The sequence below is a fragment of the Bos grunniens genome, chromosome 19, assembly GCF_055505025.1.
Source record: "Bos grunniens cultivar Pamir isolate PY7600 chromosome 19, Bosgru_T2T1.0, whole genome shotgun sequence".
Taxonomy (NCBI): Eukaryota; Metazoa; Chordata; class Mammalia; order Artiodactyla; family Bovidae; genus Bos; species Bos grunniens.
In genome coordinates, this window is record NC_141183.1 from 45,385,938 (window position 1) to 45,404,051 (window position 18,114).

General features: G+C 39.4%; 1 protein-coding gene across 2 annotated transcripts in view; it reads left to right on the plus strand.

Annotated features, from left to right (window-relative positions):
* The first annotated feature begins 6,627 nt into the window (after nucleotides 1-6,627).
* The window catches only part of ATAD5 (ATPase family AAA domain containing 5), a 36,108-nt gene continuing 24,621 nt past the window's right edge, over nucleotides 6,628-18,114 (plus strand). For both annotated transcript variants that reach the window (XM_086360219.1, XM_086360220.1), the window contains exons 1-4: nucleotides 6,628-7,946; nucleotides 10,829-12,744; nucleotides 13,717-13,813; nucleotides 16,959-17,114. In XM_086360219.1, coding sequence (XP_086216345.1) covers nucleotides 7,881-7,946; nucleotides 10,829-12,744; nucleotides 13,717-13,813; nucleotides 16,959-17,114 — 2,235 coding nt within the window. In that variant the 5' untranslated portion in view covers nucleotides 6,628-7,880. The remainder of the gene's footprint in view (nucleotides 7,947-10,828; nucleotides 12,745-13,716; nucleotides 13,814-16,958; nucleotides 17,115-18,114) is intronic.

Sequence of the window (18,114 nt, forward strand, 5' to 3'; positions counted from 1 at the left end):
GTGGTGTCTCTGCTTTTTAATATGCTGTCTAGGTTTGTCATAGATTTTCTTCCAAGGAGCAAGCGTCTTTAATTTCATGGTGGCAGTCACTGTCTGCAGTGATTTTGGAGCCCAAGAAAATAAAATCTGTCACTGCTTCCACTTTTCCCCCTTCAATTTGCCATGAAATGAAGGGACTAGTTGCCATGATCAAGCCAGTTTTTTCACTCTCCTCTTTTACCCTCATCAAAAGGCTCTTTAGTTCCTTTTCACTTTCTGCTATTAGAGTGGTATCATCTGCATATCTGAGGTTGTTGATATTTCTCCCAGCAATCTTGGTTCCAGCTTGTGAGTCATCCAGTCTGGCATTTCACATGATGTACTCTGCATAGAAGTTAAAAAGAGTGATGATATACAGCCTTGTTGTACTCCTTTCCCAATTTTGAACCAGTCAGTTGTTCCATGTTTGATTCTAACTGTTGCTTCCTGACCTGCATACAGATTTCTCAGGAGACAGGTAAGGTGGTCTGGTATTCCTATCTCTGTAAGAATTTTCCACAGTTTGTTGTGAGCCACACAGTCAAAGGTTTACCATAGTCAATGAAGCAGAAGTAGATGTTTTTCCGGAATTCCCTTGCTTTCTCTATGACCCAGTGAATGTTGGTAATTTGATCTATGGTTCCTCTGCCTTTTCTAAACCCAGCTTGTACATCTCAAAGTTTTCAGTTTATGTATTACTGAAGCCTAGCTTGAAAGATTTTGAGTATAACCTTGCTAGTATGTGAAATGAGTACAACTGTATGGTAGTTTAAAGATTCTTTGGCATTGCCTTTCTTTGGGATTGGAATGAAAACTGACCTTTTCCAGTCCTGTGGCCACTGCTGAGTTTTCCAAATTTGCTGACATATTGGGTGCAGTCCTTTAACAGCATCATCTTTTAGGATTTTAAATAGCCCAGCTGGAATTCCATTACCTCCACTAGCTTTGTTCTTAGAAATGCTTCCTAAGGCCCAGTTGACTTCACTCTCCAGGATGTCTAGCTCTAGGTGAATGACCATACCCTCATGATTATCTGGATCATTGAGATCTTTTTTGTACAGTTCTTCTGTGTATTCTTGCTACCTATTAGTCTCTTCTGCTTCTTTTAGGTCTTTACTGTCTCTATCCTTCATCATGCCCATCCTTGCATGAAATATTCCCTTGATATCTCCAATTTTCTTGCAGAGATCTCTAGTCTTTCCCATACTATTGTTTTCCTCTATTTATTCGCACTGTTCATTGAAGAAGGGCTTCTTATCTCTCTTGGCTATTCTCTGGAACTCTGCATTCAGTTGAGTGTATCTTTCCCTTTCATTTCTCTTCTTTCCTCAGCTATTTGTAAAACTTCCTCAGACAACTGCTTTACCTTCTTGCATTTGTGTTTCTTTGGGATGGTTTTGATCACTGTCTCCTATACAATGTTATCAACCTCTGTCCATAATTCTTCAGGCACTCTATCAGATCTAATCCCTTGAATCTATTTGTCACCTCCATTGTACGATCATAAGGGATTTAATTCAGGTCATACCTGAATGGCCTGGTGGTTTTCCCTACTTTCTTCAGTTGAAGCCTGAATTTAGCAATAAGGAGTTCATGATCTGAGCCACAGTCACCTCCAGGTCTTGTTTTTTGCTGACCTGTATACAGCTTCTCCATCTTTGGCTGCAAAGAATATAATCAATCTGATTTTGGTATTGACTTCTGATGATGCCCACGTGTAGAGTTGTCTCTTGTGTTGATGGAAGAGAGTGTTTGCTATGACTAGTGGGTTCTCTTGACAAAACTCTGTTAGCTTTGCCTTCCTTCATTTTGTACTCCAAGGCCAAACTTGCCTGTTACTCCAGGTTATCTCTTGACTTCCTACTTTTCCATTCCAATCCCGTATGAGGAAAAGGATGTCTTTCTTTGGTGTTAGTTCTATCAGGTCTTATAGGTTATCATAGAACTGGTCAACTTCAGCTTCTTCAGTATCAATGGTTGGGGCATACATAGACTTGGATTACTGCAATGTTGAATGGTTTGCCCTAGAAACAAACTGAAATCATTCTGTCATTTTTGAGATTGCCTGCAGGTAATGCATTTCGACTCTTTTGTTGACTATGAGGGCTACTATGGGATTCTTGCCCACAATAGTAGATATAATGGTCATCAGGATTAAATTCTCCCATTCTCGTCCATTTTAGTTCACTGATTTTTAAGATGTCGATGTTCATTCTTGCCATCCCGCTTGATCACGTACAACTTACCTTGATTTGTGAGCCTAACATTCCAGGTTCCTATGCCATATTGTTCTTTACAGCATAGGACTTTACTTTCACCACCAGACACATCCACAGCTGAGCATCGTTTCTGCTTTGGCTCTGCTGGTCCATTCTTTCTGGAGCTATTCATAATTGCCCTCTGCTCTTCCTCAATAGCATAGCAGACACCTTCCAACCTGGGGGTCTTGCCTTCTGATGTCACATCCTTTTGTCTTTTCATATGTTCATGGGGTTCTTGCAACAAGCATATTGAACTAGTTTGCCATTCTCTCCTTCAGTGGACCACTTTTTGTCAGAACTCTTCACTATGACGCATCCATCTGGGTGGTCCTGCACGACATGCCTCATAGCTTCATTGAGTTATACAAGCCTCTTCGCTGCGACAAGGCAGTGATCCATGAAGGAGAGTGGAACAGTAGAGAACACAAAAAGCACTAGCGAGTTCCACAAATTTTGGAAGATAGGAAGTGGAGAAGTAGTGATTGCCCAAGACTACTGCAGGAATTTATATCCGAAGCTGCAGAAGAGGAACCATTCAGAAATGGGCTAACTCCCCCTGAAGACTCCAAGGAAATTCAGGCCATATATCCTTTAAAAATACTTAGTCACTTAAAAAAACCCACAACCTATATTCTGACATTCCTTTTCTTATCCTATTTCCTGCATTATTTTCTCCTTAGCATTTAGCTTTATCTTACCTGTATAGCCCATGGGGTCGCAAAGAGTCGGACTCAACTGAGTGACTTTCACTCACTCATTGCCATATATTTTACTTATCTATCGTTTGTATTATATATGTCTACCAACTAGAATATAAATCCTAAAAGGAGAGAAATTTTTGTCTGTTTTGTTACAGCTGCTTTGTTCACAGCTGGCATATATCAGACACTCAATATTTATAGGATGGATGGAAGGATGAATAGCAAAGCACATTACAAGGAGTTATGGGATTAACTTGGGGGATATCTGTTAATATTAGAGTTAGATATTTTAGGTCCATTGCCCTAGTCCATGCATTTAGGTGATTCCTCCCCACTGCTTCCATGAAACTACATGAGATATAAATACCCCTGCATGCATTGGAGAAGGAAATGGCAACCCACTCCAGTGTTCTTGCCTGGAGAATCCCAGGGATGGGGGAGCCTGGTGGGCTGCCGTCTATGGGGTCACACAGAGTTGGACACGACTGAAGTGACTTAGCAGCAGCAGCAGCCCCTAAATAGGGGTTTCCCAGGTGGCACTAGTGGTAAAGAATCCACCTGCCAATGCAGGAGACATAAGATTGATCCCTGGGTTGGGAAGATCCCTTAGAGGAGGGCATGGCAACACACTGTAGTATTCTTGCCTGGAGAATCCCATGGATAGATGAGATTGGTGGGCAACAGTCCTTAGGTTTGCAAAGAGTTGGAGAAGACTGAGCGACTGAGTACCCACACATGCCCCTAAATAGATTGGAGAAACCAAGTGGTCCAGAGAAAAGACCTCCACCTCTTAATACTAGGAAATTCCTCAGTGAAAATGCTAGTTCATCTTCTAATCATCCTACTGTAGAACCCAGGAATGAGTCCTGCCCATGCTGAAAAACTTCAATCAGCATTAACAATTTTTAAAAACAGCTTTATTGAGTATAACTGATTTGCAATAAACTGCATGTATTTAAAACATATAATGTGATTAACTTTTTCATGGGGAACCATTACCATAACCAAAATAACAAACATTTCTATCACTCCCCAAACTTTCCATGTAACACATTCTTTTGTAATCCATGCCTTCTTCAACTCCTGAACACAAGCAATGATGATCTGCTTCCTGTCAGTAGAAATTAATTTGCATTTTCTCAAATTTTAGAAAAATAGAATCATGCAGTATATACTCTTTTTTCATCTGGCTTCTTTTACTCAACAGAAGGATTTTGAGATTCATTCATGTTATTTCATGTATTGATAGTTCATTTCTTTTTAATGCTGAGTAGTATTCCATGGACGGAGAAGACAATGGCACCCCACTCCAGCGCTCTTGCCTGGAAAATCCCATGGATGGAGAACCCTGGTGGGCTGTAGTCCATGAGGTCTCTAAGAGTCAGACAGGACTGAGCGCCTTCACTTTCACTTTTCACTTTCATGCATTGGAGAAGGAAATGGCAACCCACTCCAGTGTTCTTGCCTGGAGAATCCCAGGGACAGGGGAGCCTGGTGGGCTGCCGTCTATGGCGTCGCACAAAGTTGGACACGACTGAAGCGACTTAGCAGCAGCAGCAGCAGTATTCCATGGAATGGATATACTGTTGATAGGTTGTTTCCAGATTTTCACTATTACAAATAAAGCGTCTATGAACATTTGTGTACAAGTCTTCATAATTTAGCTATATTGGGAATGTGGGAGAAGAGGAAGAGTGGAGGGTGGTGTTACAAGAGAATTAAATCCTTCACCACCATAACAGAACATTAGTGAATACTGTTTACAATTGTTAGATCAAGAAATAGCTGTGTAAAGATATTGGATTATTTAAAGATAAGCAGATATTTATAGTGCTAGAAGAATTTTGAAAGTGGTTGCCTCTGGGAAATAGAACTGGGGGTTGAAATAGAAATTAGGTGTTTTTTTATTAAAAGCTTTGTGAAGCTCTTTGACATATTTAACCAAATACAGGCATTATTTGGATGAATATAAAAGCTAATAATAATTTTTAAAAGTAAGGATTAGCCAGATGAGGAAGATAACAGAAAACAACACAGGTACATTGTAAATGCTAAATTGCCATACAAATATGACTGCTCATTTAATTTAAAATTAATAAATGCCATAAGTTCCTAAATAAATTTGTGTAAAATACTAACTCAATATCTAAAAATAAATTCAGTGCAAATGCTTAACAACACAACACATTTTAAATAGTTTTTTGGAAGATGAAAAAGCACTGCATACTCTGCTGCTGCTGCTGCTAAGTCACTTCAGTCATGTCTGACTCTGTGCGACCCCATAGATGGCAGCCCACCAGGCTTCCCCATCCCTGGGATTCTCCAAGCAAGAACACTGGAGTGGGTTGCTATTTCCTTAGTCAATGCATGAAAGTGAAAAGTGAAAGTGAAGTCACTCAGTCCTGTCTGACTCTTAGCGACCCTATGGACTGCAGCCTACCATGCTCCTCCGTTCATGGATTTTCCAGGCAAGAGCACTGGAGTGGGGTGCCATTGCCTTCTCCGACTGCATACTCTAGAAACTAGCAATTCCACATCTAGGTGTGTATCCTGGAAAAGCACTACTTGTGTTCAAGGAGACAAGAAGGTTCATCAACTCACTATTTGTCTAACAGAAAACTGAAGACAATTTAAACGATCATCTCTAAAGAAATGGGTAAATAAAAGGTGCATAATTGGGTGAAATGCTCGGGAATGAAAGAGAACGAATCAAGTGGACCTGTATCATGGCTAGGTCTTGAAGACAACGGGGGAAAAAAAAAAATTGCTGAGTGATATTTACGTTGCTACCTTCTATGTAAAGAAAAACAAAGCTAAAGATTTTTCTACAGATATGCTTGTATGTACTTTTACATACATCTATTTATACGTAGAATACCGGATCGAACCCGGGATTCTTTACCGTCTGAGCCACCAGGGAAGCCCCCCCAAAGAAAGTCTGCAATACTATCCACCAAATAGGTAATATTGGCTGCCTTTGCGGCTAAGAGGAAGAAACTGAATTTGGGGGTGGAAATCAGAGAGACTTTCAGTTTTTTTCAGTAATTTTCTAATCGATTCCTCCTCTTCCGCCCCCCAACTCTAGCTCCGCCTCCTGCTCCTCCTCTTCTCCGTTCTCCTAGAGCCTATTCTTATTCTACACGAGTTATAAACAAATGAAACCAAAACAACAAAACAGTTTATACTTAGAAGTGCAGTCTCCCTTCCTGTAAAACCTTATCAAGGTTAACAATTTTCAAAGAGACTGTAATTACCACTAATTTCATTGGAGACATTTGTACTCTTTATGTTGTCCAGACAATAGCAAATACCATAATGATAGACGCAGTTACTCAACAGTTAAAATCAGTTTGCATAACCCGATGAACAAGGTGGCCTCTCGCTCTCATTTGATAGGTCTGTTTACATGTCTTGTTTCAGCTCTTACACATCGTGTAGTTATGCACTCAAACAAAATAAATACAGTGTGTAAATTGCAAGTGTCATGTAAAAAAATGTAAAGCTAAACGTATGTATGAAAACAATGCAAAAGATATATGAAATTATCGTGACTACAAACTAGCATACTGATGGTTGCTGCTAAGTCACTTCAGTCGTGTCCGACTCTGTGCGACCCCATAGACGGCAGCCCACCAGGCTCCCCCGTCCCTGGGATTCTCCAGGCAAGAATACTGGAGTGGGTTGCCATTTCCTTCTCCAATGAATGGAAGTGAAAAGTGAAAGTGAAGTCGCTCAGTCGTGTCCAACCCTCAGCGACCCCATGGACCGCAGCTTTCCAGGCTCCTCCGTCCATGGGATTTTCCAGGCAAGAGTACTGGAGTGGGGTGCCATTGGTACCCAGGGACAATTCGGACACACGCCAGCCTGCTGAGGCGATAACCGCGGGCTCGTAGCTGCTCGCGCGGAGAAAATCCACTGGAATAAATGAGTTCAATTAGGACTAAAAAGTCGAAGAGACACACACACACACACACAAAATAAATAAATAGGGAAAAAAACTGAAAAAAAAAAAAAGTAGAAAGTAGAAATCTTGGACCCCCAAGTGGGCGTGTCTAGAGGTAGGACGCTTGCCAAAATAACCTTTTAGTTCCTGTGAGAGGAGTGTAATCAATCATTATTCCTTTTTCGATATTTCTCGAATTTTCACTTTTAAATAGGGGCTAATCTGGGGCATCAAAATATAGGGGTTTAGGGAATTCCTGGCCTAAACCAGTGGTTGGGACTCCGCGTTTTCACTACTGAGGATGCCGGTTCAATTCTTGGCGGGGTAACTAAGATCCCACAGGCGGCCAAAAAAAAGTATACGGTTTTAATTTTGCCACCAAGTGACTTAGTCAAAGCACATCCTCATTCGTGAAACTGGGCGTTAGAAGTTTGAAATCGGCAAACTCCCCGCTACTTTTAGATTCTCGATCAAACAGTCCCGCCTCCCGCAGGTTTGGCAAAGAAGTATTTTGGCCCTCTGGGCGCACCGTCCGCGCAGCGTCCGGAAGCAACCTAAGCTCCGCCCCCTGCGCTCCAGTCGGCGCGAAAACCCAATTGACAAGAACTCCCTCCGAAGCCCAGGGGTTGGTTCTGCGTTCGACCTGCTTTTCCCGCAGGACCTCCAGCCCCGATCACACAGGACTGGAGCTCCCGCCTCGGGGGCACCTCACGCTCACCAACCACGCCCGAGGGTTCTCGCTGCCCGCGCTTTCTTACCGCCTCTTCCCGCGTTCGACTCGGCTGAGCTGGGCCCAGCCTCTGCGACCACCCCGGGCCGTGGGCGCGGGGGAGTCCGAGGTGGACCCCGCGGCCCAGGTCCTCGCTCCTGCTGGAGTCGGCCGCCTCCATGGCCTCCCGACAAGCCGGGCAGGGCCGCTCAAGGTCCTAGGAACTGGTATTCCGGAAAGGAGGGAGCATGGTGGGGGTCCTGGCCATGGCGGCGACAGCTGCTCCCCCTCTGGTGAAGGAGTACGAGATTGAGGTGAGCTTGGATATCTCCGTTTGTGAGGAGTGATCCCAGTTTAGGATCTATGAGGGCAAAGGAGGGACCTGGTGAGGCCTCACAGAGTTGTGACATTGTGTGCAACAACTGCTGGGGTGTATCGTTTCTTGAAGACGTGATAGGTCCTGACAAACGTTAGGACGGTGAGATGTTTGCGGGGACTTCAGGATGCCTAGTTAAGGACCAGATCCTGAAATGTTGAAACTGGCTGTTTTGGACTTGGTTAGTGTCATGAAGGATCCTATGGTCTAGTTTGAGTTCATGATAAGGAAGCAGATAACTTTAACATTGAAAAGAATCTTTGAGTTCTACTTGTCCACCCAAATCCATCTGCTCTGGGAATACCGATTAGATTGTCACTACAGGAGTCAAACAGAATCCTTCATTTAAAAATCACTTTCTCATTCTTCTATAGCTTAAAATACTGCAGTTAGAAGTCCCACCTTGCCATACTGTTATTCTATTGTGTTCATCAAGTTTCAGTGAAATGTACTAGCAGTTGTTATAAAGAGCTTCTAACACCATGAAGTAGTGAAGTAGCATCTTAAAGTGGATGGTTGCTATATTTTTACACCTTTTCATCTCAGGCTCGCATTCTGTCTGCCGTACGTATGCACTGTATGTATGTCCTTGAAGTGAGCCAAGATGTATAGTCACTTATGTAACTGGGACTCTTTCTGTTTAGAATTGAGTTCTGTTGTCTACTTGTTATTAGGTGTTATGCCGGTGCTTGTTTGCTAAATCAAGGCACTTGCTCTGTTTGTCTTAGGTGTGAAAAAGAACTTTTAATACTGGAATCACACAGTTCTTGCTTTTTGTTTGGGCAGTTTTCCCATCTTTTTGTTACAGTTTCTGTTTTTGATGCCCGGCTTAGAGGGTTATTTCACAGTAATATTTACTGTTCAGTATTGGAAGGGTATATCAACTCTGTGATGAGGTGTTATTATCTGTATTCTGTGGATGAGAGGTTAAGTAGTAATTAAAAGTAAGTTAAACTAGGTTGTTGTTCAGTCATTAAACTGTGTCTGACTCTGTGACCCCATGAATTGCAGCATGCCAGGCTTCCCTGTCCTTCACTATCTCCCTGTGTTTGCTCAAACTCACATCCATTGAGTCAGTGATGCCATCCAACCATCTAAATTAGGTTAGAAGAAGTAAATCAGAAAATTAAAAATAATTTGCTTAAGGTCCCACACTAGTAGATGACAGAACCAGCACTTGAACTTAGATCTGCCTAATTCCAGAGCCCATGGTATACCAATTAGGATAGTAATACTAACAACTCACTAGCATTTTCTTCTAATACATTTATCACTTCATTTTAAGAGGTAAAATTTTAATCTGTCTGTGATTTATTTTGCCTTATATTTATCCAAAGGGTTAGAAATTTGCCCCAGTAGTTTCTGTTAACTACTTCTTTGCCCACTGACTTGAGTGCTATTATTATCATATGCCAATTCTTAAATATCTGAGTCTTTTTCTGGTTTTCTAATCAGTTCTGTTCAATTGCCTATTCGTGCATCAGTGCTATACTTTAATCATGATAGCTTTATAATACATGTACATTTTCTAGAAGTATAATTTCTCGATTACTTATGTTTTTTAAAAAAAGGTTTCCTTGTTATTCTGGCAAGTTTATTCTAACAAATGAACTGAAGGAAATTTAAAATAACAAAAAGACTGATGGAGTTTTTTAATAAGGGCAAAGACTGATGGAGTTTTTTTATAAGGGCAATGAATAGTGTAGGAGTCAGGCAGTAACTGTTTTAATCAGTTCAGTTCAGTCGGTCAGTCATGTCTGACTCTGCGACCCCATGGACTGCAGCACGCCAGGTTTCCCTGTCCATCGGCAACTCCTAGAGCTTGCTCAAACCCATGTCCATCGAATCGGTGGTGCCATCCAACCACCTCACCCTCTGTTGTCTCATTCTCCTCCCGCCTTCAGTCTTTCCCAGCATCCTGGTAAAACTCCAAAGTGCTGGTGTTTTAGTTTCAGCATCAGTCCTTCCAATGAATATTCAGGACTGATTTCCTTTAGGATTGACTGGTTTGATCTCCTTGCAGTCCAAGGGACTCTCAAGAGTCTTCTCCAACACCACAGTTCAAAAGCATCCATTCTTTGGCTCTCAGCTTTCTTTATAGTCCAACTCTTACATCCATACATGACTACTGGAGAAACCATAGCTTTGACTAGACAGACCTTTGTCAGCAAAGTAATGTCTTTGCTTTTTCATGTGCTGTCTAGGTTGGTCATAGCTTTTCTTCCAAGGAGCAAGCATCTTTTTTTGTTTTAATAGCATATTAAAATACTGGAAAATCTTATTTATTTGTAGTAAGTGCCCACTATAATTTTTGCTTAATTAGTAAATTTTGGAATCCTAGGCTTGTTCCCTGTATACCTGTTTCTTGGAAATAGAATAATTTGTTTACTTTTAGCTAAAAAACCATAAAGGAAATGGAAACTATTTATAAAGTTCCTATCATGGGTCAGACTTTATGTGTTTGTATGTAACATGTTTATTGCAAATTCTGTTGGAGTGTGTGGTACTATTTGAAGGTTATTAAATGAACAGAGGCCAGCAGTAATTAATGTATTTGTACACAAATATAGTGTCCTTGAAACTTTCTATTGAAGTATACATACAGTAAAGTACACAAGTTATAATTGTGTAACTCAATGTGACATTGAGATTTGATTGTAGGTTTAAGTTTAAAGTTCTTTTTCTTCCTAATATATCATGTTTATCAAGTAAGGAAGCCTTCTTTTTTTTTAATTCCATTACATAAAATAATAAATCCATGTTTAAACTTTATAGTATTTTACTTGAAATAAGTGCTTTTTTCTTCTTTTAAATTGGTAGGCATGCAAGAAGCGAAGGAAAGACAATGACAGAACTTCTTGCAGAACAATCACAAAGTATTTATCACCCATGGGGAAGACTGGAGACAGGGTTTTCTCTCCACCCAAATCCAATAATATTCTGGATTACTTTAGAAAGACTTCATTCACAAATGAGAAGACTCAGACAACAAAAAAGTGCAAGACAAAGTCATCCACACCATTGCCTGCTGACAGTGGCAAAGACTGTTTGGAAATGCTCTCAAATACGCAGTGTAAGAAGAGAAGAAAGAGACTAAATTTATCTCATCGACTAAGTAGTATTAAAACTGAACATAAAACTCCAATTGAAATTAACAGTGATGAGAGCAAAGAAGACTGTAGTTTAGATAATGATTTTGTGGAAAGTACTACTTCCGCTTTACTTGACAAGAAACATGTTGAGGTACTTGCAGAAAGTATTCAAAGTCTCAAAAAGCAATCAAGCACTGTGACCTCCAGAAAAAGTTCTAAGAGAGTAAATCCTAAACATGGGCCCTCAAAAAAAGATCGCAGAACACTGAGGAAAAGGAAGCACAGAGAGGTCATAGATCTATCTGAAAGCTTATCCTTAGCAGAGGAACTAAATTTCCTTAAAAAAGATCGTAACGACAGTAAACAGATAAGGCCTTCCCTAACTAATGAAATCAAAAGTACTGTAAATGATGCTGAGCCTAGAGATCAAATAACTGAAATAGTCCCATTAAAAGATAGTACAATAACTGTCTCATATGAGGAATTTTTAAAAAGTCACAAGGAAAATGAAGTGGAGCAGACACCAGACTCTACAGTGTCAATTTGTATTCCTTCTGAAACTGTTGAGGATACAGTCAGAAGTGGTTCTGTGAGTGACCCTGAAACCTATGAAATTTCCCAGCAGACCCGCTTTAAGACAGTCACTGTTCTCGCGCAAGTTCACCCTATCCCCCCCAAAAAGACAGGAAAAATACCCTCCATTTTCTTGAAACAAAAGCAGGTGGAAATGGAAAGTAGTCTTTCTGATCCTGAGAATGAACAGGCAGTTCAGAAAAGAAAATCTAACGTTGTTATACATGAGGAAGAACTAGAATTGGCGGTATTGGAAGCTGGAAGCTCTGATGCTGTGAAACCTAAATGCACTCTAGAAGAAAGACAACAGTTTATGAAAGCATTTAGGCAGCCAGTATCAGATACACTTAAAAATGGAGTCAAAAAGTCTTCTGATAAGCAGAAAGAGCTCAATGAAAAATCTTTAAATGAGGAAGAAAGAGATAATCATTCTAAAAAAGTCATGGAAAATCCTAATATCCAAATGGTTTCAAATCCTGGCAGTTCACAGCCCCACACTGATAAAGGGAGTTTTCCTAAGAAGAAAAGTAAAACATTGAAGAAAAAGAATAAAAAAGTGTTAGAGACTGTTGGTATTCCAGCTGAAAATAGAGAGGGAAATACTCAGGAAAAAGAAACAACTCTTTCCTTTAAAGAGAAGCAAAATCAAGACAGTCTTAGAATGAGTTTAAGACAAAAGAAAACAGAACTTTTCAAAAACAGCACATTATTGAACAGTGAAAGCCTTGTTTGTGAACGTACAGCAAATGATGACCCTCTAAAGATTTCCTCTCTGTGTAATAATAAGTCTTCAAAAAAACCCAGCTTACCAGTTAAGGATAAGGTTATACAATCTAAAGCTGAGACTGAAGATAGCTTGGGAAATGTTTCTACACCCAAATCAAGCAGAAGATCTGTAAGAAGTAGCAGCGCGCCTGCCACAATAATCGTTCGAGGTACTGATTCTGAAGATGCGCAAGACGATAGTCCGGTCAAAGCTTCTACTCCAAAAGCAGCCAGCTTATCAGAGAAGCATCGCTTATATACAGCGGAATTAATAACAATACCTTCTGATTCAGAGAGTCCTATTAGGTAAAAGTTCTGTTTTGTTCTCAGGTTCTGAATATTCTGTGTAAGTTATTAGATTCGAAGGAAAAGATGTCAAGCACTGGAGAGTAGTTTGGTGTTTTTTTTCCCCCTAGAACACAGCTTATTTATAAGAAAAAGAAAACAGGGTTTCAAAAATGTTGCATATTTTCCATACTTAAAGTCATGCATGCTTTCAGAGGAATTCTGGATGTATTTTAGATGAGCTTTACACTCTTGTTTATCATAGTTGCTAATTCCTGGAGGAATATCCTTCAAATAAGAATTCTGTGCATTTAGCAAACATGAGATTAAAAATAAGTTATAGAACTTTAGGTAAACTGAGCCATATACTATGAGATATATACTTGCATGCTGGTTCTGGCTAATGTAAGATTTTTGAAGTGAAGTTGAGTGAAAGTTGCTCAGTCCTGTCTGTCTCTGTGACCCCATGGACTGTGTCCATAGAATTCTCCAGGCCAGAATGCTGGTGTGGGTAGCCTTTCCCTTCTCCAGGAGATCTTCCCAACTCAGGGATCGAACCCAGGTCTCCCACATTGCAGGCGGATTCTTTACCAGCTGAGCCACAAGGGAAGCCCAAGAATATTGGACCAGGTAGCCTATCCCTTCTCCAGGGGATCTTCCTGACCCAGGGATGGAACTGGTGTCTCCTGCATTGCAAGCAGATTCTTTACCAACTGAGCTATCAGGGAAGATATGAAAGATCTTAGGGACTAATTTTCTGGAAAACTTAGGATTTACAAAAGAAGCTTTATGTTTTCTAAGAGTTTAACATTGAGTTTGGCTTACATTTGAACCAGTAACTTGAAACTAATGGAGGGTTTGATTTTTTTTGTTTTCTACTTCAGAACTGTCTAGAAATTAGAGCTCTAGCTAGTTGTTTACTATATCTAATTGAAATTCTTAGACGTTATAATCATAAAAATATTTGTCAATATCTTTCTGGCTTGCTTTCAGAATGAAATTCACCAGAATTAGTACTCCAAAAAAATCTAAGAAAAGGTCTAAGAAATCTGAAGCTGCTGATGAAGATTTTGAAACTCAGACTAGAAAGGTAATTGAAATATTAGGGAGTCCTGTAAGTGGTATTCTGTTTTCTAAAACAACCACCACTACTTTTGGAAGTGATACGCCAAAAGAAGATTCACGTAATTCATAGACTGGTTTATGTTAACTACAACCCTTTACTATTTTTGACTATTCACTCCGTGAGTTAGCTTATTAAAAGATCAATATATCTTATTGTGAGATGAAAGCAATTGATGAAGACTGTGTAGTTTACTTAGAAAAGGTGTTCTTTTTTTTTTAATTTATTAATTTATCTATTTATTTAGGCTTGTCCAGGTCTTGGTTGCAGCATGTGCTATCTTTAGTTGGAGCGTGCAAACTCTTAGCTGTGGCATGGGAGATCTAGTTCCCCGACTAGGGGTTGAACCTCCACCCCCTGCATTGGGAGTGCAACGTTTCAGCCACTAGACCACCAGGAAAGTCCCAGAAAAGGTGTTCTTAATCACAATTATATTCCAATCATTTTCCTTAAGGCTGGTTACAGAAATAAGCATGATTGAATTTTTGTTTTATTTCTCTAGAGTAGAGGCTAAAAAGTGGGGTCTCTCAACCCTGGTACTGTTGACATTATGGGCTGGATAATTCTTTGTTGTGGGGGACTGTCTCATATATTATGGGGTGTTTAACAGTAACCCTGGCGTCTACACATGAGATGCCAGTGGCAGTCCAACTCGCCCAGCATTGGCAACCAAAAATATCTCCAGACATTACTAAATATCCCCTGGAGGGAAAAATCACCCCCAGTTGAAAACCACTACCACTATCCTGAATGGAAAATGTGTAGGAATAGTTTAGCTGCTTTTGTAAAATAGACTGCTTATCCCCTCCCTGAGAGAATTGGATTCTCCCTTGGGTGAACAGATACAAGTGTGTGTGTGGGTCTAAAAAGCTACCAGGGTAATTCTAATGTAATTCTTGGGAGAAAGCCCCTGCCACAGAAAGTTGGTATCTCCTTTGTTTTTCTTTAACAACTGTCCTTTTTTTTTTTTTTGATAGCTTATCACATTTCAGGTATTATGCTTGGTGCTCATACCATTAATCTCATGAAGTAAATATTTAGCCCTCTTTTGAAGGACAGTGGTTCCAAAGAAGGTTTTTGAGAGTTGAACATTTTTGAGAGTTGAAGTGATACACAGTGCATTTTAAGCTGGGAGCATGGGAAGAGGGCTACCAGAAGCTGATAAATAGGAAGAAAGTAGAGAACTGTCAGGATGGAAGTTCCTGTTGTATTAGGAGTAAGTAAGAGCTGGGAGGACAGGCAGCTCGGTCACAAAGGAGGGTATTGGAAACGACTATTTTTTGAGGTGATAGGATTATGGTTGATTTTAATTTTCTTCATTTTTCTGTTTTTCTATAAATAAGAACTTTTAAAAACTTTTATCAGAAAAATAACTTATTACGAAAAAGAAAAATTTCAAGTAATAGTAGAACTTGCCAAAATGCACGTGTATTTTTTTCCCAAGCATTTACTAAAACAGATCTCTTTGTTAACTGGTTCAGTGATGGAGTTGTTAATTTAAATTAAGCTGGATTATTACCCTAAGGTTTATCACCAGCCTGTCAAAAATTTTGCTACCAGAACAACAGGTATCTATCACTCTACTCCTGTAAGCAAATCCCTAACATTCCTAACCTCCTTATGTACTGAATACCCATGCCTGTTCTTTATTTTTTTATGCCTATTCTCTTTAACATTTTTTAAAAAACATTTTAAAAGTTTTGAAGAAATACCAAACGTTTGTTTAAAAAGCACAATAGTATATACATATAAAAGTGAAAACTTTTTAAATTTTTTTCTCTCGTATTCTGTAAGGGTAACCCACTTTTAATAGTTACAAGTTTATTAGTCCAGACTTTTTCCTGTGCTTAAATAGATATGTCATTTTTAAAAGAGATCGTATAATGTAAACTGTTTTATAGCTTGTTTGCAATATGTTTTTAATACAAATGTAAAACCTTGTAAAACTCAAAATATGGAAAACACATAATCTGGAGGATAATATTTGAATACACAGTGGCTTAGTACATCAGTGACAGAGCCAGACCTGCAGGGTAGACTTTGCTCTTTTCTATGCCTACTGCCCTTTCAATTTCTCTCCAGAGGATTCAGCCTAAAAGTGACTAAAACAAAGAAAAGAAGCCATGAAGATGGAAATAACCAACCATTCCAATCTATACAGACATCTTTTTTTTTTAATTTTTATATACGGTCATCTTTCTGGGTGTTTTTTAACAAATGTAATTATATTTATCTGGATAGATTTCAAGTAAACAAATGAAGGCAAACCAAGTATAATTAGACACGTTTTAGTTTCATTTCCATGGTAAAATGTGAATAGGCATTTTTTTGGTCCTGTATTTGGTGTGATCTGTGATTATATTTTTCCATTATGTATATATTTAGTGGATTTCAGTTTTTAGAGCACTTTCAGGCTCATAGAAAAACTGAGCAAAAGGTACAGGTTTCCCATATAGCCTATGCTGCCACACAGGCAAAGCCTCCCCCATTATCAATATCAGAATAGTGCATTTGTTATCATTGATGAACTTACATTGATACATCATTATCACCCAAGGTCCATGGTTTATTTATTTTTAAGTCTTTCCAAAAAACATTTATTTATTTATTTAGGACTTACTTTGCAAGAGCTGTGTCTAGTTGCAGCAAGTGGGGCCTACTTTTTGTTGCGGTGCCCAGCATTCTCTTGTGGGGCCCAGGCTCTAGAGCTCTGGCTTCAGCAGTTGTGGGAATGGGCTTAGTTGTTCCGTGGCATGTAGAATCTTCTTGGACCAGGGCTCGAACCCATGTCCCCTGCATTGGCAGGCAGATTCTTATCCATTCCGCCACCAAGGAAGTCCCCATAGTTTAAGTTAAGGCTTACTCTTGGTGTTGCATAATCTGTGGGTTTCGATAAATGTATACTGACATGTATCCACCATTATAATAATAGTACCATCCAGAGTAGTTTTGCTGCCTTAACAATCCTCTGTGCTCTGCCTGTTCATCCCTTCCTTTTCCCCTGACAACCACCTGTCTTTTTACTGCCTCTAAAGTTTTGTCTTTTCTGTTTTTTCTATTATTAAATATAATTTGCCAGAAACCTAAATTATTATTTCACATTTGTTTTTAGGTAAGCCGTGCTTCAAAAAATGTATCAAAAGCAAAACAATTGATCGAAAAAGCAAAAGCTTTGCATATTAGTAAGTCAAAATCTACTGAAGAAGTAGTGACACCTTTAAGACGTTCATCTAGACGTCAGACGCTTCCTGAAAGATCAGAAACAGAAGTAAGTATTACAGATATTTAGTGGTATAAATTTTGTTCTCTTCTGTTTGAAATGAGAGAAGGAAACCATTATAAAATTATAAGAGAGAGTACTTGTAGGAAGCCTTGAAGTGGTAGGAAGAATATAATTTTCCATTCTTTGACTTTGGCTCTCTTTTGCCCACAGAATACAATCTGAATCCTCATCAAGTCATTCAAGACCCTTCATAGACAGAACTAGCTCCTACCTTTCCTCAAAACAACCCTCTTCCTCAAATACACACTTTGCACTCTGTCTTACTAAATTATTCATTTCTCTCCAAAGGGTACAGTTTTAACTCTTTTCAGTTTGTAGTTTCAGCTTGAAATGTGTATTAGGTACTCAGTCCTACTGGAGGAATTCCTACTTAGATTTTAAGATCTGCTGAATGCCACCGTCTTCTGTTTTTTAAAAACTACAACAACAACAATTTTTTATAGAGACATATAGCTTTATTAGAGAGAGATAATTTTCATATCGTATAGTTTACTGTTTAAAGTATGCAATTCAGTCATAGAGTTGTGCATCCATCACCACAGTCAATTTTAGAACATTTTAATACCTCCAAAAGAACCCCCATCGTCCTTAGCTGTCACCTCCCAATCTCCCTTCCCTCAGCCCTAGCCAAACTGTATAGGTTTGTCTGCTCTGGACATTTAATACAAATGATATATTATCACATATAATACTATATATGGTCTATTGTATCTGGCTTCTCTCATTTAGCATAATGTTTCAAAGGTTCATCCATGTTGTAGCATTAGTGTTTTCTCTCTTTTTATTGCCAAATAATACCCCATTATACGGAAATACCACATGTGGTATACGGAAATACCACAACTAACGTCCATCAGTTGTTGGACGTTAAACTGTCCACTCGTAAATTAGCTCTCCCTCTGTCCCCTAAACCCTGGTTCTAACCTTGATGCCATCGCTAGAGTTTCATTTGTCCGTGTTTCAAGTGTCTGCTCTTGCCTGTACA